This window comes from Gobio gobio (assembly GCF_949357685.1).
Source record: "Gobio gobio genome assembly, chromosome: 21".
NCBI classification, from domain to species: domain Eukaryota; kingdom Metazoa; phylum Chordata; class Actinopteri; order Cypriniformes; family Gobionidae; genus Gobio; species Gobio gobio.
Window position 1 is genome coordinate 21,633,351 of NC_137117.1, and position 21,185 is coordinate 21,654,535.

At 42.4% G+C, this 21,185-nt stretch overlaps 1 protein-coding gene across 11 annotated transcripts in view; it reads right to left on the minus strand.

Annotated features, from left to right (window-relative positions):
* The window catches only part of huwe1 (HECT, UBA and WWE domain containing E3 ubiquitin protein ligase 1), a 52,842-nt gene that overhangs the window by 17,280 nt on the left and 14,377 nt on the right, over nucleotides 1-21,185 (minus strand). For 6 of the 11 annotated variants that reach the window (XM_079803190.1, XM_079803183.1, XM_079803182.1 and 3 more), the window contains 38 exons: nucleotides 20,911-21,087; nucleotides 20,537-20,782; nucleotides 20,322-20,455; nucleotides 17,806-17,906; nucleotides 17,435-17,623; nucleotides 17,125-17,341; nucleotides 16,863-16,985; nucleotides 13,083-13,320; nucleotides 12,651-12,992; nucleotides 12,365-12,487; nucleotides 12,141-12,236; nucleotides 11,713-11,982; nucleotides 11,252-11,404; nucleotides 11,017-11,144; nucleotides 10,696-10,777; nucleotides 10,435-10,611; nucleotides 10,167-10,320; nucleotides 9,617-10,014; nucleotides 9,325-9,520; nucleotides 9,052-9,219; nucleotides 8,783-8,931; nucleotides 6,525-6,591; nucleotides 6,175-6,398; nucleotides 5,751-5,962; nucleotides 5,450-5,632; nucleotides 5,125-5,297; nucleotides 4,902-5,041; nucleotides 4,729-4,804; nucleotides 4,543-4,641; nucleotides 4,049-4,176; nucleotides 3,794-3,953; nucleotides 3,412-3,640; nucleotides 2,984-3,162; nucleotides 2,821-2,910; nucleotides 2,549-2,709; nucleotides 2,038-2,083; nucleotides 936-1,289; nucleotides 545-755 (listed from right to left, as the gene is read on the minus strand). In XM_079803190.1, the coding sequence (XP_079659316.1) occupies nucleotides 545-755; nucleotides 936-1,289; nucleotides 2,038-2,083; nucleotides 2,549-2,709; nucleotides 2,821-2,910; nucleotides 2,984-3,162; nucleotides 3,412-3,640; nucleotides 3,794-3,953; nucleotides 4,049-4,176; nucleotides 4,543-4,641; nucleotides 4,729-4,804; nucleotides 4,902-5,041; nucleotides 5,125-5,297; nucleotides 5,450-5,632; nucleotides 5,751-5,962; nucleotides 6,175-6,398; nucleotides 6,525-6,591; nucleotides 8,783-8,931; nucleotides 9,052-9,219; nucleotides 9,325-9,520; nucleotides 9,617-10,014; nucleotides 10,167-10,320; nucleotides 10,435-10,611; nucleotides 10,696-10,777; nucleotides 11,017-11,144; nucleotides 11,252-11,404; nucleotides 11,713-11,982; nucleotides 12,141-12,236; nucleotides 12,365-12,487; nucleotides 12,651-12,992; nucleotides 13,083-13,320; nucleotides 16,863-16,985; nucleotides 17,125-17,341; nucleotides 17,435-17,623; nucleotides 17,806-17,906; nucleotides 20,322-20,455; nucleotides 20,537-20,782; nucleotides 20,911-21,087 (6,593 nt within the window). The remainder of the gene's footprint in view (nucleotides 1-544; nucleotides 756-935; nucleotides 1,290-2,037; nucleotides 2,084-2,548; nucleotides 2,710-2,820; nucleotides 2,911-2,983; nucleotides 3,163-3,411; nucleotides 3,641-3,793; nucleotides 3,954-4,048; nucleotides 4,177-4,542; nucleotides 4,642-4,728; nucleotides 4,805-4,901; nucleotides 5,042-5,124; nucleotides 5,298-5,449; nucleotides 5,633-5,750; nucleotides 5,963-6,174; nucleotides 6,399-6,524; nucleotides 6,592-8,782; nucleotides 8,932-9,051; nucleotides 9,220-9,324; nucleotides 9,521-9,616; nucleotides 10,015-10,166; nucleotides 10,321-10,434; nucleotides 10,612-10,695; nucleotides 10,778-11,016; nucleotides 11,145-11,251; nucleotides 11,405-11,712; nucleotides 11,983-12,140; nucleotides 12,237-12,364; nucleotides 12,488-12,650; nucleotides 12,993-13,082; nucleotides 13,321-16,862; nucleotides 16,986-17,124; nucleotides 17,342-17,434; nucleotides 17,624-17,805; nucleotides 17,907-20,321; nucleotides 20,456-20,536; nucleotides 20,783-20,910; nucleotides 21,088-21,185) is intronic. The other 5 variants (XM_079803184.1, XM_079803191.1, XM_079803189.1 and 2 more) reach the window with 4 other exon arrangements.

Genomic DNA, 21,185 nt, shown 5'->3' on the forward strand with positions numbered 1-21,185 from the left:
CGATTTTCATTTATACCTCTGCGTCGTTGCCCTCGTGGACATGCAACTACACATGCAGAGGGAGCATGATAACCCCTGATGGAGAGGTTCTGGCAGACCAATCAGTGTCCGTGTAGAATTGACACGTTGTTACATTTTTGGAGAGGTGCACGTCAGGCTACACGTGCTACACACAGCCTACGACGTACACTTGATGCAGAAGTATAAATTGGGCTTTAGGCCTTATATAAGCTCCAAAGTCTAAAATCTTACCAACAGATGTGAACCATTTGCAAATATTTTTAGTGAATTTAGATCAAATTTCGAGTAAAGTTGATGTTTCTGTAGACCTTATTTGCCACCACACACGAACAAAAAACTAATACCAGCTAATATTTTATGACTAATAATAACAGTGATAAATATATTATTACTAGTATAATTATTATTTTTAATAATAATAAATCATTTTAAATATAAATACACTTAAATTAACAAAGACTGTAATAAACGCTGGTCACTACTCATCTATTTATCTATGAAGTACTTTGGTTCAAATACTTACCCTGTTTCTGCATCTGTTTGCCTGTCTGTGAGGCCACTGTCAGCACTTCCTGACAGTTCCTGAGACATGTGATTGGGTGGAGCGGAGCTGACAGCGGTCTCTTCCTGCGTTCCTGAGGCGGGACTGCTCGTATCCATGGGTGAACCCTCAAGCTGAGACACACCCACTGGCACAGGCTCTGAACTTTCAGCTATATCTGGACTGAGAGAAGCTGAGGCAAAGACAGCAGGGAAAATAAAGTCAACCTCTGGTAGACAAATCGACAAATGCAATTTAAAAAGGGGGAAACGTACATGCAGTAGTTGCATGTAGAATGCAGTGGGATTATACAACAATTTTGGCACTGCACAGTGCGTAAAATCTAACTTTACAGGATTCAAAGTTAATCTACCTTCCCTGACTGCATCCAATGCTCCTCCTCCTCTCTCACCAATAGTAGGTGCAGGTGACATTTCCATCTGAGATGCTTCTGCCTCACAATTCACCCTATCAGGTGCTGAGAGCTGGGGAAGCCCCGCCCCTGGCAAGACGCCATGAGAGTCAGGATTGGAGTCAGCCAGCAGCAGCTCTGTGATTGGCTGGTGCACCTGCTGACTGATGGCTGTTTCCAGAGACACGAGGGCTTGCTCGTGGGGGGCAGGGGTGGTTGGGGTGACTTCTCCTGATGGGGGTGCTGTGAGGAAACCCTCAGAGGTGCGAGGAGGGTCTAGACAGGAGGACACTCCACTCTGGGCCTGTTCTCCTTCTGACCAGATAATAGAATGAAGAGAAGAAATGAGAAATCCCTTCAATTAGATAAACATGATAAATGACATTGTAACTCAGTCGTAGAAGTTAATGCAAAGGCAGGGCATGTGATTGAGGGTCTGCAGTGAGGAAGGCAGTAAATTGTATAGTTATCTCCTTCGAGGGCCACACTATACTGATCCCCAACAACAACACAACTTACTACCTCACCACAACACAGCCACTGTGATCTCATACAAATAGAAAGGATAACTGCATTCAAACATATTCCAGCCACAGGCAAAAAATAAACAAATAATGTGTTCAAAGATGTGTTCATATTGACAGTAATGTGATGAATGCAATTCATGTATACGCAAACCTATAAATAATTGAGCAGTTGCCTCGAAACAATTGTTTGATTGAGCGATTGATTGTTGCCTAGCAGCAGTTGCCTCAGCGATGAGGGTAGGCAGGAAGATCATCCAGTTGTCAAAGCGGTTACCGTGGGAAAGACAGTAGACTGTATAGTTATCTCCCAGATCTGGTGTGATCCTAAAACTATACAAACTACTACCTCAACCCACAGCCCACAGAAGAACTCATTCAGAACCCTGGATCTTCACATTTTCACATTTCAGAAACAAAACAGTTTGACTTTCGTTTTTGTGCTCAATGAAACAGCAATAACAATAAAATGCACAAAATAAATAAATAATTATATTTTATTTTATATATAAAATATGCAACGATGCAATGTTTTTTACCTGCAGCATTCTCTCCAGCTCCATTGACTGTTCCAATTCCAGGGCCCTGTGGGAAATAAAAGCCACAATTAATACACGGTTACTGTGAAATTCACATTAAATTAGGGATATAACCTGTGCCCTGGCTGACACCCATGGCCCTGCCATAAATTAATACTGATCGAATTCAATTAGTATTGGACGGTATGACTCAAATCTTATATCACTGTAATCAGGGCTCGAAATTCAAGCAATTTTAAAGCATTCAGTAGTACTCGCATGCTCTGAGAGATGGTTTTCAATAAGAATCAATCTGTATTTAATTTAATTTAACTTTTTTTTTTTTTTTTTAATTCAATTCGAGCTTCCTTGTGCTGTGTAAACTCATGCGCAACAAAATTACCCCATTGTGACGTTGACAACTTATAGTTACAGAAGGCTGTTCTCATTTTACGTCATCTTGGTGTGTGTCAAAGCCTTTATGCTTTACACTTGTTTTCTCTCTTTATTTGCTCACATTTAGCTCTTTTACCTGCAGGCTCTGCTCCCGGGTCTCCTCCCCAGCTGCAGAACTCTCATTCTGCTTGGCTGTCTCCTCTTCCTCAGCCAACTGTCGCCTCCTCTTCTCCCTGCGTTCCTCCAGCTCCTCGTCACGCAAGCTCTCCAGGTGCTGCAGTATGGGTACCTTTACCACTGAGAGACCAAGCACAAGACTAGACCTTTGACATACACTCAAGTTTTTTCTTCCTGCAGTGCATTCTAAACAACAGATGCTAGAATATATTTATTTTGAGATGGTCTCACCTGCCACACAGTCATGCATGCTCTCAGCATCCAGGACTTTACACTCATCAGTCCATCTGGTTAAGGCGGTCGGTATACTTGAAAGAGTGCCTGCAGAACACAAGGGTTTAGCAGGTGTATCTGTACCTGTGAATGTAAAGCAGCGTGTCTGTGGGAGACTCACCAGCTTGTCCTCCTGTGCTGCTCTGCTCATGGAAGAAGTCATCTAGCAGCTCATCATCAGAACGGGCAATAATGTGCACATCCTCATTACCCACCAGGAGACGGGCACGACCACGAGACTGCAGAGGCAGAGAGCTTGACAGCTGCAAGATATCAGCTGCAGCACTGGGGCCTAATAATCTGAGACAAATACAAAAAGAGGAGTTGAAGTGCGTAATATTTGCACCACAAGTGGCACCAAACAGAATTGCAATTTGATTCTCATTAATAATGTTAGCCATGTTGGAACAACAGGAAACCAAGAAAAGTAATGAAAGCTTTTTTTTTTCATTCAACTTTGTAGTTATGCAAATTTCTGCACCATTGTGAAGTGTATGGTTTCATATCTTCAGAAAACTGAAAGGCAAACAAGTTCATTAAAGGACTCACCTTTGCAAGATGAGCGGAGGGTTGGGCTGACGGTTGCCAGGGTAATGTACATGGATAGTGTGGCCTGTGTTGGCCGTGAGCTGGCGGAGAGAGCGTTGGCTGCGTCCCATGCCTTGAGCCAATCTGCTGCTGGTGCTTGAACCCCCCAGCGTCAGTGAGCCATGGTCAGCATGACGCACCATCAGAGGGTGGGAGCTGGGGATATTTCCTGGTGAGGGAGGGATGTCAGCTAAAGTGTACAAAGACAGAAAGAGTACAAGTGACACATTAAGTCAAAAGAAAAGAATTTCTTATGGCTGTTTAAAATTTTCAAAAAAAAAGAGAGAAAGAGAATAAATGTATAGTAGCTGAAAGATGTTTATTAAAATACAAAATGACTTACCAGATGTGGAGAACATGTTGTCAAACTCAATGATGAGGTCATCATCTCGGTCGAATCTCTCAAAACGAATATGAGGGGCGGCATTGATGTCAGGAAAATCTTCATCCAGTTCCATCTCTGAGCCTTCATCATCATCATCTTCATCTCCCTCTTCATCATCCTGAGAATAATGAGAAGGGCAGATAAGTAGAGAACATAATGAGAAAAGCACCCTCTTTAGTGCGTTTATGTTTTTTTAACTATTACATTTATTACCTGATCTTCCTCTTCTTCTTCCTCCTCTTCTTCCTCCTCATCCTGACTATCCTCATCCTCATTGCTACCACTGGAGTCTTCCTCCTGTGTGTGTTCCTCGTCTTCTGGCTCGAGAATGTTCATAGAGTCTAAATCAGCAAAGAGAACAAAATGACTGTAGTATTTACCTTTAAGGCAGATTTAAGAATGAAGAAACTTCACAACAATTTAAAACAAAACTCTTTAACGATTTAAAGCTCACTTAAATAGTCTGGTGTTAATTTTCTTTAAGCACTAATATTTCATGTAGTTTAATAAAAATCTCATATTTAAAACTACATACATGATACTTAAAGAAAAAAAATTACATCAATGCTGTTTAAATTTCAGATGGAGACCCTAAAATCCACAAGATGTCCCACTTCTCTACCAGGCCCAATGATTAAGCTATACCATTTATGGGTCATTAACATCATAAGCTGCAAGAGTGAAAAAATAAGAGATTCACGTCCTACCCTCTCTGTTGGCTTGGAGAGTTGAGGCCTGACTCATATTGGAAGGAGCCTCATCCATCAGTACGTCCTCTTGAGACTCGTCCTCTCCAGAGCGACCCACTAATTAACAGTAAAACCGAAATCAAAAACGCGCAACCATCTCTGTATCGCTTCCATAGCTGGCCAGGAATCAAATAAATCACTTACCGATGATGGTGCTATTAACAGTTCCTGCATCTCTCTCTAAAAGTTCATCGATCAAATCCACCAACTCATTCTCCACCTACAAGCATATATGAATAACAAACATTGTTCAGCTGGAGGAGGATTTTCATATTCATCAACTGAGAGAACGTTTCCACAATCTCCTTTTCTCTAACCTGCATGGCCTGAGTGCTCAGCACCTCAGGCTGTCCAGCAATGACCACGGTGTCTCCCTCAGTTTCTCCATCCATCAGGTCAGAATCTGTGGCTTGACCACGTTCACGGTTCTCTACTGGCTCTGCCTCGCCAGCCTCTCCTGTAGATAATATCAGCCATTAAATACACACACAGAGAAAATTCAGTTAGGCCACTGTATCCATACTATGATGCCAGTGTTACCTGGATCCTGGGTGTTGCTGTTGCTGTCCCTGACTGTGCCAACAGCATCATGCTCGGTCTTGTTCTTGCTGGAGCCACCTTTACCCCCAAACAGGCTGCTGGGCTGGTTCACGATTCGTGACAGCGTCTCCAAAGGTTTCAAAGCAGCATTTACTGTGTTTGCCATGTTGGGGCTGCAAGAAACAAAGAAAAGCAATGTGAAGGAAAACAAATATATATCAATTGACTTTTTCGGCAATCAAACAAGGTTTGGATAGGGGGGGATACACAAAACGCCTTTAAAAAACAAATATATACCTTAAATAAAATATAATTGATGCGTTACCTGGATAGATCGAGGCTGTGAGGCACACGGGCAAGGTCATTGACTAGGCCTTTCTTCAGGAAGAGTCGGATAATATTGTTCATGCCGTTGTGCTGGGTCTTGGCTGTGGCTGTGCTGTAGAAGCTTGAGGTGGAGGGACACGACTCCATAATGGTGCTGATGATGCACATAACTGCTTGCAAGCTGCAAAAAGAGAAAAGTCAAAGTTTAGTTAAGTTTTACACATCTAATTAAGAATTTTTCTAGATATCTTAATTGTTTAAAAGTCAGTTTGGTATAGCAACTAGGCAGCTAGACTGACCGGGCGTGTTTCTCTGTGCCCTCTGCCATGCCCAATGCTCGACTCAGAGCGGCCTTGACTTCATTGACCAGGGCCGCTTGGGCATCGGTGCCTGTACCAGCTGCAGCAAGGCTGGCCAGGAAAAGACGCGCAAGGGCAGGGGTGTCCTTGTCCTCAGAGTTCTGGGTGTGTGGGAGCAAGTGGTCCAAAACAAATGCCAGCACACTGCAATCCTGTAAATATATAGGGTCACAAATGTTACATGACAAATGAGGTTTACTGAGATTTATATATTTAAAAAAAAAAAAATGCTCTGTTGATCTGAATCTCAAGTATAAATTGCATAAAGAGTCTCAGTTCTCAAAAAACTATTTTACACAGAAGTTGAAAGTAAAACATTTGACCAGAAATACTTTACTGGCATCTCAACTCCAATATTGCTCACCTCCTTAATGAGCTCTGATTGGCCAGCTGTGTAGTTGTAAGAGGTGATGAGAGTGGCAATGCCAACATATGAGCGCACCAATTCTGCCAGAAGCCTCAGAATGGTAGAGGTAGGCATCAGAGGTTTGCTGGCCTTCGCTTTAGCAGCTCGGCTCTCCTCTGAAGAAGCTCCCTTCTCTCCCTCCTGCTCCTTTTTCTCTTCACGCATTTCCTCAGGCGTAGAGGCTAGGCACATAATATTATAATAATAATGTGAAAAATGTACAAGGGCAAGTCAAGGTCCCAGCACAAGTGAGAAAAATATGGTTACTGTATAAAGAAAGGTTGAGCTGTGTGTGTGTGTGTGTTCACCTTCTCCCTGTGGTGTTCCAGACTGGGAGGATTCTGCAACGGCACCATCTGCAGCAAACACCTGAGTCTGATAGAGTATAATTAACACCCACTGTTAATGCAGATCTCACATGTCTGAGCCCATTATAGTACACATACACTTGGGAAACTCGTGTTTCTCATAAAGCAAATAAAGTTTAACTAGATTTGTACATTTTGTGAAGAAAATGCGTGTAGTGCTTGCCCATGCAAAACTCAATCCATGGCACTAGGGCAGGAAAAATATGCAAAGTATCGGCAAGGCCGACATATTAGTTGATATTTGGCAGTTTTGTAAATGACTGGCATAGGCCGATAAGTTTTTTGTTTGGCCAATAAGTGTTGTGAGTGGGACTTTTATTTTAACAGCACAAATAAACCCAACATCTGAGGGACACACAAACACACAAATGCCCATTCTGTTTTCATTAGTTTGTTTACAATTTCTATCTAAAAAAAGATCACAATCCACAAATCAAAAGCATCTGTGAATCAGCTGAAGAGCACATTGTATCCTGTGTAAAAACACGTACTGTCTGTGACCAAGTGCGTGAAGACTTAACAGATTACTGAGTGCAATGTTGATTACAGTTTACTTCCTATTTGTCCATGTTTTGAACAAATTCTTAATTTTTGATTACAGAATCAAGAAGCTGCTATGTAAAGTATAAATCTGTTTATTTTGCTGCTTGTTTTATAAAGTTGATAGTTTCAAATAATTTATTCCCAATTAGTTTAATAAATGTTATGCTAAATATAATTGCAGTAATGCTTGTGTTATTTTATATTGTTAAATTAAATAGCCTGCTATCATATCAGCTTTATATTGGCATAGGCCAGGGGTGTTCAACTAAAATTGCTTGAGGTCCAGTAAATGAACCCTCCTCACCGGCCGAGGTCCGGACAATTATATACCTAAAAACAATAATTTATGTTTATTGCCAGACTAAAGAAATTAGTGTAGATAGCATGTGTTCTTAATTGAACAAAATATAATATGTTCTCATATGGACAAAACATGTCTGTTCATATTGTTAAAGCAAACATAGGTAATCCTTCACAAAATTGATCTCATTTTGTAGTTGATCTGTTGTGTCCTTTAAGTTGCTTTGGTACAAAATATCAATTCAACCAGTCACCATGTCTGACAAAAATATGATGAACGAAAAATGCCTTCATCTCTAAATCTGCACTGAAAATACAATCATTTCAACATTACTAGCAACTAAAGCGCTTTTTTCTGCTGAACTGAGATAAATAACAATCAATGAACGCAAAACCCCCTGGTAAAAATAAAATAAAAATTCAGAAATCTCAACACATTTTATGTTCATTCACATGTATAGTCTCTACTTAACTAAATGTATCTAATATTGAAAACTGCTCTCTTCTGTGCTTCAAATTGCACTGGTAAAATATCATTAGCAATATCATTCAGAAACACAAACAGGCAAAAATAGTGCCACCAGTGTTGGAAAAATTAAAAAGTGCAAGAAACATTTTTTTTTAATGTTTCCACTTTTGACAACCGCAACCGAATCAGAGCAAATGAGACAAACAGGCCTTGTACAGGATGCAGGAAGAATAAATTTCCCACCCATTCATCTCGGAAAACTCGGTTTTCAGCGTCAACTTTCCTAATTTTTAAAAATGCCGTTGTTTTGGTGTGCCGCTTTCTGCTCTCAGTCCCTTCTTCACTGCATGCGTGACCGCGCGTCTGAACATAGCAACAGTGAGCAAAGTAACGTTAACTGTGATCGCAACCCATGGCGACATAGGACCCAAACGGTTCTACTGAGCTGCCTGATATAAATGTGAATTTTTTAAAAAAATGGCATTTATTGATTTCATTACGTCAAAAGGCTTTGCGGTCCGGATTCAGACCGGAGTCCGCTAGTTGGCGACCCCGGGCATAGGTCATCAAAAGAAATATTTGTATACTTTTTAAAAGGGTTCTACAGCATTTCTATGGTGTTCTAGATGGTTGCTAGTATGTTGCTATGTAGCGGACAAAGTGTTTTGTCTGTTTGCTTAGAAAATTTAAAACATCTCTCCGCAATAAGCCACAAAGTTTGAATATCATTATATAGCATGTACAATGCAGGGCAAGTGTCACAAAAGTTTAGAAGAATACATATTAGCAATAGTGATGGTAATTATGGAATTCTATGATAACTGATGCAATACACAGAAATCTGACAAACCTTACACAACATACATAAAACCATGTTGACTCTTACATTGATGTGGAAGGCAGACTGCGAGTCGAAATCACTGCCTTGTCTGGTGAGTCTGTACTGCTGGTAGACATCATCACCGACATCCTGCAGGATCTGACAAAGGTCTTGACTCCCTGGTACTGCGGTTGCTCGCTCCTCTCCTCTCTCTGCTACACAAACCCAGAGCATTAAGAGAAGTGGATGTTCATGAGAGATGACAGCTTGATAGATCTGGACCATGAACTAAATACAAGCATGCTCTCATTTTTCTGTCTGATGATATTTCTTACCCTCTTCTGGAGCGTGATATGCTGCTAGGGCATTCAGCATGTCATAAATGACCTCTTTAATCGTTTCGGGTATGGAGGGCAGTGGGGACAGCTTCAGGGGTGTGGTCTTCACTAGCTGGACAGCATTTGGACCCTTAATTCTGAAGTTCTCAAACTCATCATCTGAGGCTGATTAAATGGAGAGAGACGGTGATCAGGCAATTGGCTTAAGAACAACAATATATGCTGATATATGACTTTTAGGGAGGATCTCTGGGAGATTTTCCACCATACCAGTGCCAGCACCTCTTGGGGCAGGGAGAGCAATTCGGATGCAACTCTTGGCAGTTTCCGTAAAGCACTCCGGGTTGCGGCAGGCCGCTGGCCCAAGGACACGCAGGATGTAGTTGATCTCCCTGGAGCCCAGACTTCCTGACACCACACCTGAAGTAGTGCTTCCTGCACCACTGGTGACAGCAGACCGTACCACCTGAGAAAAGACAGGAAGCAAGTAACAGTGAGATATGGATAAAACTATTCCAGATAATACAACTAAGATAAGATAAGCTTTCAGGTGAATATGCACCTTCTCCATAGTGTGCCGCAGCGTGGCTGGGTCCTCTATGATGTGGCGGAAGAGCAGAGTGACCAGTGGGGTGAAGCCGTTGAAACCTGAGCCCTGCGTGAGGTTCAGGATCATGCGGGTGCTCTTGAGCTCTGCAAACATCATGGCGTAATGGTGTGTACGTGTGAGACGCAGACAGAGCCTCAAGGTGGCGTGCAATGTGTCCGGATCCACAGGAACACTGATCATACTGACACAGGCGCGGATCAAAATGGTGATCATATCCTCAGTCAGCCCCTGTACAACAATAGCACTGGAACTAGAGGGGTCCTGAAGGACGGCGGGAGCTGTCGTGCTTGAATCCTTCTGCTCCGTCTCTTCTTTAGGAGGCGCCATTTCCACAGCCACAGAGCTGGAATCTGAAAAAGCCATAAATTATATACACACACAAATATAAATAAAATCAGATAAAAATCTACGAATGATGTATATTTATTTCATTCTTAGCCAAAATCAAAACTATCGAACGTTTGATAAAAATAAAAAAAAAACAAGCTTGCTGTTTCTCCACCTGTATCAGTCTGTGTCTCCTCAGTCTTTGCTCTCTGTTCACTCTCTTCCCTCTCTGTATCAGTAACGCTTCCAGTTTTTGGGGTCTTGGGAATCCGTGGCACCCGCTGTACCGTCAACATAACTGGTCGTCTGTTCCCAGTTTCCTCATTCACCTGGAAAAAAAACACATTGTGGAGTAAGATCCATTACTCATGCTGTATGGACAATGGTAAAAATATATCAAATTTAAATTTCTATCAGATACATGTTCAGGTTGTAGCCGTTACCTGCACCATGGTGTTGAACTGGACAGTGTATCTCCTGCGGCCAGCAGTGAACCGGACACTGGTCTCTCCCGCTCTCCAGGCAGAGTCGATGGTGCTGTTGTTACTCGCACTGTAGCTGCACCAGCGGCCTGAACGGTCGTCAAACCAGCGCCAGTTATTCCCATTGGGCTGCAGGTACTAAGATGATTAAGAATAACATTAATATAACATTCATAGTTTAATATTATAACATACAGCCTTTGTACTTCAATTGGCACCAACCTTATTCATCTGGGCTCTTCGTTTGGATGAAACAGCCATTTTCTCATAGAAGTCAATAAGCAGAAGCACAGGGGTGATCCATCTACAGATAAAAACGTAGGTTTATGTTAAAAAGGGACAAAATTTGTAAAAGGGACATGGAAAACATTTGATAAATTTCATAATAAAAAGGCTATAAAGTGTTGAATAAGGTCTCAAACATGGCATTATTCCCCTAATTCTGCTACTCCATTTCTAACATGCTTGGGTCAGCAGAGCTTTCTAAGAATGCTGATGTCTGAGCTGATCAGTCATGCAGACAGGGGAAGGACAGCGACTCACTTGGGTGTTTGAATGTCCTTTTGCTCTTTGGCAGCTTGCAGACAGGGCTGCACCACCTCCAACAGCTTAATCAGCACAGTCAAGACACCACTGCTCTCGACCACCCGAGCGCATGAGAGTTTCAGCTCCTGTGGAACACAGCACAACACACTTACTTGTCAAAGCAGATCCGCCATTACTTTTTTGCAGATAGTGTATAAATAAACAGTGATGATGTGTGCAGTAGACCGTGTACCTCGAAGAGCAGCGTGAGCAGCAGGATGCGGGTGGCCAGGTTGGAGGCCTGAGGGAGGGTCGCCATCTGTCTCGTCCACTCAGACACTGTCTTGGTGTCACTGGTGGTTAGCGGCACCGCAGCCTTTATCAACACGTCAGCAGCCTCCCACACCTTTGTAAATATACACAAACATACTGCTGAGGATAGGGTCTAAAGCACACCATGGTTGTAACTTAAACCCGAGAATGCAGCCTACCCAGAGAGCATTGAAGATGCAGCACTATAGTTTGTATTTGTTAATCATGCCTTTTTACTAGCCTGAATAATTCTAATAACTATATAATTTCCAGCAAATACTGCAAATTTGCTTTGTACAGCAAATTAAATAGATGAAAAAAGCAACATTCATTTGTGAAAAATGTACATTGTACAAATTCCTATATCAATAGTACGCTGCGAGCATATATGTGCATACTGACCTGATTGACCACCTGTCTGAGGATGAGGTCTCTGTATTCAGGGCCGTTCCTTTTAATAGCAGTCATGAGCAGATCACAGAGGCGGTAGACTGTGTCTGGCAGCTCGTCGAGCAGGTGGAAGCAGCCAGGCAGCATTGAGTCTGTGAAGGAATGTAGCTCTGTGGTGTCTAGAGGCTCAGCTTCCAGGAAGCGCTCCAGACAGCGAGCTTCTTCCTCTTCTACGCGCTCCCTTGCTCTCCTCTCATCCTCCTCACGCCGGCGAGCTGCTTCCTATGGACAAAAAGTAACAGGGGTGTGACTCGTGTGTCTATTCAAAGGCAGAGAAAGCTTGCTGAAGAAGATGTGAAGTAGGCAGGTGAGGTGACCTATGCTGTGCTATGCATTAACTCCTATTTAAGTGATGTAAAAATGAGTGTGTGGGTGCCCACCTCAGGTGAGTCTGAGCGCTGCTCCATGCTAACTTCTTGACCTAGAGACATGGCAATGGCCCGCATCATCTGGTCTTCTTCAGACATGGTGAACTCCTACAGAAACAAAGCTCACAGTGACTACACTAGCTTATACTTCGTGTGTGCATCCTGTCTGTGTGTGCTTGTGTGTGTATGTTTGTATGAGAGAAAGAGAGAGGGTTTTGTCTGTGGTAGGGTCTTACTCTGACAGCTGCGCTGAGCAGTGGTGGAGGGTGTGTGAGCAGGTACTCGGTGGCTTGTTCCATAGTGCTGGTGTTCAGCAGAGACTCCATTGCATGCTCTCTGGAGAAGCCCATGTCTATTAGCTGTGAAGGAGTTCAGATTTGGGTTGGTTAGCACTGGCTAATAGCTTTCTTCAGGTATAATAGATCTCTTTAATTACAACACAAGACCTTGTATAAAAGGCATGTCAACTAACAATAAAAAATATAACATTTCATAGGGACCTACATCAGGAAGTAACGTTACCTGAGTGAGCTGAGCTTGGTTGACCTGTGGCTCTCTGCGAGTTGTTGAGTTGCTCCCCTCCTCTGTAGAGCCTCCAGCAGAGCTTCCATTGGCACTTCCAGGCACTCCTTCCCCAACTACTCCCCCTGCTCCTGAAGAGCCACTTGTTCCCCCAGCACTTGTGGAGCTGCTCTCCTCTTCAGGCCGAGCAGTGCCCTCCCTTTCTTTGGAGAGCCGCTCCTGGATGATAGGTTCCCCTCGTAGGATGTGGCACAGAATGGCCAGCATGGACTCAGCCATGCGTCCACCGTAGACCTTCAAGGGCTTACGGTTCCATAGGTTACGAATACAGCTGAATGCAGCCTACAACAAGAGATGAAAAATTACAATCAATTCATTATGACAACGCAAGTGTATTTATATAATTTACAATGACATTTATTACATTCCTACCTTCTGGGTGACGATGAGAAAGCGTAAAGCGCTGAACTGTGGGGCATTGAGGGTTGCTCCAGGCACTTTAGCGGGCAGAGAGTGTGGGGAGTCCAGAACTGTGCTGGGGTTCACCATCTTCTCTACTAGCATCAACCATGCATCTAGGAACTCTCCCGTCCCATCAGGCAGCTCAGTGTGTTCCAAGCCCTCCGACACGGGTACTTTCCCACCCATGGACAGGGCCCAATTAAATGTCCTGATGAACATGAAGCATTTTTAATTGTAGTAATAATTATAATACTAAAAGCCAATACAGAATAATTACTAGGGGTGTAACGATATATCGTGGTACGATTTATCGCGATTCAAAAATGTCACGATATGTATCGTAGAGTTATGTCGATATTATAATTATTATTATTTTTTTCTTCTTTTTTTACGATTTGACGTCCGTTTTATCCTATTGGTTGAGCTACCGCTCCCGCATCATACTTGCATCCACGCTCAAATTAATACATATAACATCTGTTTTGTCCTATTGGTTGAGCTACCGCACCCGCGTCATACGTCACGCTTGCATTCAGGCTCAAATGAATCGCTTGAACTGTGAGCAGTAGCAGGGCAAAATGAGTTCGACTTCGTCTGAAATAGAAATAGAAGATGCTCCGTCCACTTACAAGTCTGAAGTCTGGCAGCATTTTGGTTTTCCAGTTACTCGACAAGAGGACGGTAAAAAAAACAGACAAAACACGAACTGTGTGTAAATACTGTAAACAAACAATGCTATACACGACGTCGAACACTACAAATATGATGTGTCATTTAAAACGGTACCACAAAGAGAAACTCCTGCAACCGGGTGCGAAAAAGAGAGTGAAAGAAGGCCAACTATCTTTAGAACGTAGCTTTGCTTCAACATGGTCTCAGTCAAGTGCAAAAGCTCAAGAAATAACCAGGTGCATCAGAGTTTTTATCGCAAAAGACATGAGGCCATTCTCGGTCGTCGAAAATGTTGGATTTTGCGAATTTGGTGAGGGTGCTGGAGCCCAGGTATCATATTCCGTCACGCCCGCACTTCAGTCAGGAGGTAATTCCATCCCTGTACAACGAAGTTAAAGCAAGTGTGACAGATGTTTTGAAAAATGCTGAGAGTGTGGCGATAACAACTGACGGATGGACTTCGAGGGCTGTTCAGAGTTACATCACAGTCACAGCGCATGTTATTACCACAGAGTGGGAAATGAAAAGTGTTGTGCTTCAGACTCACCCGCTTTTCGAGTCGCACACTGGTACAAACATAGCTGATGTTTTAAAAGCGACCATACAAGAGTGGGAGGTTGAAAGATCTGCTCATAGCATAGCTGTCGTTACAGACAACGCACGCAACATGGTTGTGGCAGTGAGGGAAGCAGGGATGTCACCGCATATTAAGTGTTTTGCACACACGTTGAATCTTGCTTCGCAAGCAGGATTGAATGTTCCCCGCGTCAGTCGCTTGCTTGGTCGCGTGAGGAAAGTCGTGGCTTTCTTTCACCGCAGTACCACAGCAACAGCTGTGCTCGCGGCAAAGCAAAATATGCTTGAGATCGCATCACACAAGCTTATCATGGATGTTGTTACACGCTGGAACAGCTCAATGGAGATGCTGGAACGCTATCTCGAGCAACAAGCTGCGATAACGGCAGCCCTCTTGAGCACAGAGGTGCGCAAAAATGCACGTCAACTCGATACTATGGATAGCGCTGACATCAGTGACGCCGAAGAAATAGTAAACCTCCTTAAACCGTTAAAAAAAGCCACCACTGTCCTGTCTGATGAAAAGAGCCCCACGCTGTCACTCATATTGCCCTTGAAAGCCATGATCGAACAGAGCATGACACCGGACGAGAAAGACTCCACAACTATTGCCATCATGAAGACAGCCATCCTGCAAAACCTCTCAAGCAGATTCACAGAGGAACAGGATTATCTGCTAGAGGGTACAGCCTTGGACCCCAGATTTCGGTCATTGCCCCACTTACTCCCTGAACAACGTGAAGAGGTTTTCCACCGGTTGAAGAACAAATCAAACCAGTTACAGCAGGTATGTCTTGTTGTCTGCATTACAAATTGTCTGAGAATCTGTGTATTTGCACTTGTGTGTGTTTGTCACTCTAATTGCATGTTTGTGTAACCTACTTTGTGCACACCTTTTGTGTATGTACTTGAAACTATACCACACCTTTTGTGTATGTAATTGAAACTATACTTGCTTACTAGTATACCTTAATTATTTTATTTTAAGGCTGTAACTGGGAAGCAAACGAAGGAGGGAGGTGCCAGTGATGGAAATCCCACTGATGCAGCAGATCAAAGAGATGCAGCACACAGAGTTGAGCCAGAACAGCCACCTAGTAAAAAGACAGCACTGGAAGAGCTCTTCTATTCCCCTCACTAGCTGTCCACTGAAATGGTGGAAAGAAAATGCTCAAATCTACCCACTTCTTTCACCTCTTGCAAAGGCCTACCTCACAGTTCCAGCAACCTCTGTTCCTAGTGAACGTGTTTTTTCGACAGCAGGGGACATTGTAAATGCGCAAAGATCCCAGCTACTGCCAGAAAATGTAGATATGCTAGTTTTCTTGCAAAAAAACCTGTAAGTAACCAAAAAAAAAAAAAGCTGTTTGTGTTGAAATTACTTGAACAGGACACTACTTGATGTGTTTTTTGTTGCACTTTTACTGCTTAAAGAAGTTCTCTCGGGCTATCCTAATTTTAATTTCATGATACAATTCAGTTTTATTGGTCAGTGACACCTAGTAGTCATTGTTAATTTACGTACAGAAGGTTAAACTAAATCTTGATTTATATTGAAGTATTGTATATTCTTTAAGTTGCATGTATAACAAGACAGTTATTGAACACTGTAGTGTTAATGTTAAATAAATCTGTTATTTGATTTTCAGTTGAATTTTTTAATTTTGTTCAAAATATCGTGATGCCTATTGTATCGTGAACCCAGTATCGTGATACGTATCGAATCATGAGCTGAGTGTATCGTTACACCCCTATAACAAATAAACTGAATTTAAAAGTCCTTCAGTAATTATTACTGTTATTATATATTATATTGTGATAATATAACAGTATTGACATTAACTGTGATGTTCAAAAAATTAAATGGATAGATATGTTAATACTAGGCATATGATAATATCACTAGATTAATAGCGCCAGTAATCTGGTTGACTCCAAAATGGTAGGTGGCGGTATTGCACTTCAATGCTGGTTGCCACCAGTCATAAAAACAGAAGAAGAAAAAAACAGCACAGGGTTTATGTACTACCGCCACACAAAATCATGTCGATTGGATGACATGGCCGAAATTTGATTCTATAAAGACGAATGCAGTCTGCAGGAAGTACCGATGAACAGCAAGTTCTTCTTCTTTTTTTTTTTGGATAAACAAAATAGGTTAATTTCATAGCTGAAAACAGTCATTTTAAATAGTCTTGCAGTTTTAAAAATGCATTTTAAATATTCAAATAGTTCATGTGGTTTCTGAATATGAAATGATAAAAAGTGTGTAATTAATAAATTACAGCATGTATAATTAATTATAAAAGAATATGAATGCTGTTAAAATGTTTTGGTTATCAACTTACCAAAAGTAGCTAATGTGAACTGCCCATTCACTAAAGACCATATCAAATCAAATCGCACAAGTCTAAACTTTAGAATTTCCATGACCGTGGGAGCCTCTGCCTATGGGCTAGTAAACAGCAAAAAGAAAGAGGGGAGAAAAAAAAAACTACTCACTCAAACAAAGCATCATGGCCACCAGAACAGAAGAACTTCTGCAGCATTAGATGGTATGGATATTTCCTCTCATCAAACAGCATGGGTGAGGTGAAGCCCACAGAGCAGATAAAGAAAGTCAGCCTGATTAGAGCAGAGAGGCATATTCATAAATATTAGAATAAATATTAGTTTTATACACCACCAGGAAAGACAAGGCTCAGGAACAAGATTAATGCTATGTTCAGAACATAAGTATAGGGTAAACTTTGCAGGATTTTACCTGAAACGTGGTGTGGGCGTGTAGGGAGGAGGCTGCCAGCTCAAGCCCTTGGTGAGGAGTTTAGTAAGAGATGATGCTGTGGCCCGAGCCGCCGGTGTTGGGGCCGTGCCTGTGCTGGTCGTATGGTGAGAGCGCCGCTGACGGACAGGTGAGCCCACACAAAGCTTCACAAGCAGTCCAAACAGCTCAGCCAGTGCCCTGCCCAAACGAGAAGAGGCTGGGGAGAAAAACAAGGCACAATTTTATGGCTTCTCATCTTATTTAGGAGAAGGGAGTAAATAACATTAAAAACGTGGCTAAGAGAGCTGACCTGAGAGCAGAGGCTTAATTTGTTTGATACGTGTTGCCATGGCAGGGGTGAGTTTGGACTTGGTCTTCGGGTCAGTGGCTGTGGGCTCATCCGTCTCCATGGGAGCGAGAGAGTCTCCATCCAGGCCCATTCCTTCTAGCAAACCCTGAGCAGAGGGATCCACCCCCACAGACAGGGTCTCGGTCTCAGCTATTGGAGAGAGAATGGCTTTAGAAAAGAAAAAGCAAATGCAAACCAGCAAAAGAAGGGCATGAAATGCAAATAAAAGGAACTGAGATGCAAAAAGAATTAAGGAAATAAAATAACCCCCAAAATGTTTACATACAAAAATCAAGTCAAATTTGGAGGCAGAGAAAGTTGCAGTATTTTACCCGTTCTTCGGCCTGCAGCTGCTGTGCTGCTGGAGGGTTTATCCTCCTTAGGCACAAGTTTCTGCATGTCGGCCTGACCAAACTCACATCCAGGAGGCAAACTGTAAAAAACAAAAAACAAAAAACAAACAAGACAAATTACAAAAAAAGAAAACGATAACATTGCGTTTCAGTTAGCAGACAACCACCTTCTTAGATATGAACTAATTCTATACTGTACAGTATTGTACCTAATTTTGAAAGTTAATAATTTACAATCAAGTTGCAGTGAAATGGATGTAGCAACAGATCTTTTCTTCTATACGGACCCTTTTCACAGGCTGTGTTTCTAAAGGCCCGGGTATACTTCGGCCGTCCGCGTTCGTGCACCGCCCGCATGACGTAATTTGTCACTCGGAGGGCTCGCGGCCGGCCGCACACCCCGTCCGCGCGCAGCCCAAATTTTCAGACCGCGGGGACGGTCCGCGTGCAACAGCGCATGCGCCAGCAGTACAGAAGAGTCCACTAGGTGGAAACATGCACAGTATTGAGCACAGTGTTCAGCCGTCGAAGAAGTGTGTGCAAAGACCGGTTGAAAAACAACACGCTTGGAAAAAAAGAGAGAATTTTTGATTCTTAAGTGTTTCTTCCAAACTATGTTGCAATGGTGGATGCACTACAGTTCTTCTCCGATCATGCCCAGCGAATGTCCCGTTGATGACAGGACTCAGTGCTGCCCTCCGATGTCTGGTAGAGCATAGGCACTTTTTTACTGCGCATGTGTCGAACGCGATCATCAGCGCGTATCCGTTGTGTAGTATACTTTGAAAGACGCGCGGACAGGGCTGCGCGAGTGACACGTCCGGGCGCGGTAAGTGAAGTATACCCGGGCCTTAATACCACGGCTGAGTGAGTGACAGCAAATTTCACATTATTCTCTCTTCTAACTGCCGTAATCAATCTCTCAAATAGTTTTCTCTCCTTTGGAAATTCGTGGAAACGCTATTATGGATTTTTTCCTTTTGCTATCAGAGCAAATGGCAATAAAAAAAAATTATATTTGCTGTCATCTCCCATTCACCACTATAGAAGTTTAACTACGACTATGACCCAACTATGACGACTTCTGCTTCTGAGAACCCCAGAAATGTGAAAAGGGTCCATTGTGACGTGACGTACAAGTGAGCTTAATGGATGACTGAGAAAAAAAATTTAGGGTAGGGACTTGGTTCTATCCATCGGTTGTTGATTGGATTTTGAGATGTGGGGATTGCGCTCCAAAATTAATACTAGCCTGCAGTTTATTGTGGAGGGACAGGGTTTAACCCCTACGGGTCTGCACAGTTTTGGGGCCCTTTATAAGCTGACATGCTCTGACATTTGTGCTTTTTTCAGTTGCTTTTAAACATATTAAAATGGCAAAAGTGTCATTACACTGTATTCAGCACAAACAGAAAGTCAAGAAATCTTGTCTAAACAGTCTTACGTCCATGACATTTTATGTAGCGTATGTGTTTTATTATAGAGTCTATAAATGTTAATCTGCATCACACAGACATGCAGGACTCATTTAAACGGTCTTTTGTGTTTAATATTCACAGACACTAACAGAATAAATTTACCTCACAATCCTCAAAATAACAGCTTTTATTCTGAGGTAAATTATTCCAGGATTATTCCTCACCGCGTCTCAAAACAATGTTAGCAACATGCACTAAAGTTGATGCGGGCGGGGATACTTGCATGGTTCGCGTCAGTATTTGACTTTCCAAAGAATGGGGCGTGGCCGTATTAGTAGATAATGAAGGCGCTCGCAAACAAGTGACATCTCTCTTTTCAAAAAGATTACATAAACAGAGAATATTTGTTTTCGATTTGATTTACATTATTTAAAACCTGACATTTCAACGTTTCTTTAGACATGATTCTCATGTTGGTGTGACAAGTATTCACTAAATTACAGTTAATTTTCTGAAGATCAGAATGGACTTCATTGACAGAGAGGCTGCAGATCACACATTATGTTTGTTTTCTTTAATTTGCAAAAAGCACAACATTGTTTTTATTGTGAGTATACACAAATAAAAGCAGAAACTCAACAGATTATAATGATGTACAACACTTGCCTGAAAGACCAAAATTTACAAGAGTATTTTGAGTCTTTCGCACTGATAAAAAAAAAAAACGAATTGGTCGCGCTGGCGAGATTGCTGACCGCTGGGGGTTAAGCAGACTATATAATTGGATAATTCTGGCATATTTAACCAGAGAGAAGGTTTATATGGATGAATCCTTCACAATGATTATGTATTTACAAAACGGTTTCTGACGACAACATTTTTGTCCTGTGTCGGCCCTTGTAGCTTCTCTATGTGCTCAGAAAGGAAGGGGTAAGCATTGGGGGATGCAATTCACAACCTCACCACTAGATGCCGCAAAAATTCACAAAAACTGCACCTTTAACACCATGTGGATTTAAAAATGCCTTTGGAGTGGATTAGTAAAAGGTCCACCATGTGCAAGATGAGAGTACTAACCTGTTTGGTGTACAGAGGGACAGCAGCACAGTGCTCTCCCACACCAGAGAGCAGTAGAGCTGACTCAGTTTGTTCAGAACACTAAGACCCAGTTGAGATCCCCACTGATTCACTGAGATAGCACGGATCTCACTCTGAAAACATTATGAAAGTAAATATGAAAAATGTAAAAATTAAATATTGAAAAGTTTACAAACAGCTGCCTTTATGCATACCTGTCCGACTCTGCAGGTATGAACAAACATAAGGATGTACGCATGTGCCGCTGTGAGGGCATGCAGCAGTGGGGTGGCACGAGCTGACAATGTGGCATCTGTGACATGGCCTGCATTGGCCAGTTCTCTGAGCAGAACAGAGCCACCAGGAACCTCGATGGGCCGGTGAAGAGGCTCCAGAGCAGACAGTATGCTGTCCAACTGACACAGACCCTCCTGGAGAACTTTCGGCTCATGGGACAAGGTCTAAGGCAGACAGACAAAGTAAAGGGTTAAAATAATTAAATTAAATGGCAAATATCACTGCATCTATAGGAAAATTCCTGAAACAGGGGAAAACTGCTGTATATCATTTAGGTAGGAGTCAATCTTACTAGTATAGATTTGCAGACTCCTGCCACAGCTTGGCAGGCAGCAGAGGTGGGGAAGTCAATGGGCAGGTTGGGCAGCCCAAGGATTGACACCAGTGGTAGGAGTCCTTTCTGGTTAACAAATTCCTGGCAGTGGTCATCTGTTGTGTTGTTACTCAGAATGGACTCCACAAATTTCATCTAAAAGCAAACATGCACATATTTTAGTTCTAGTCCTTGGAGAGGAAACTTTCTTGTCTAAAAACAGACTTGATGCACTTTGATAAACAGCCAATGAA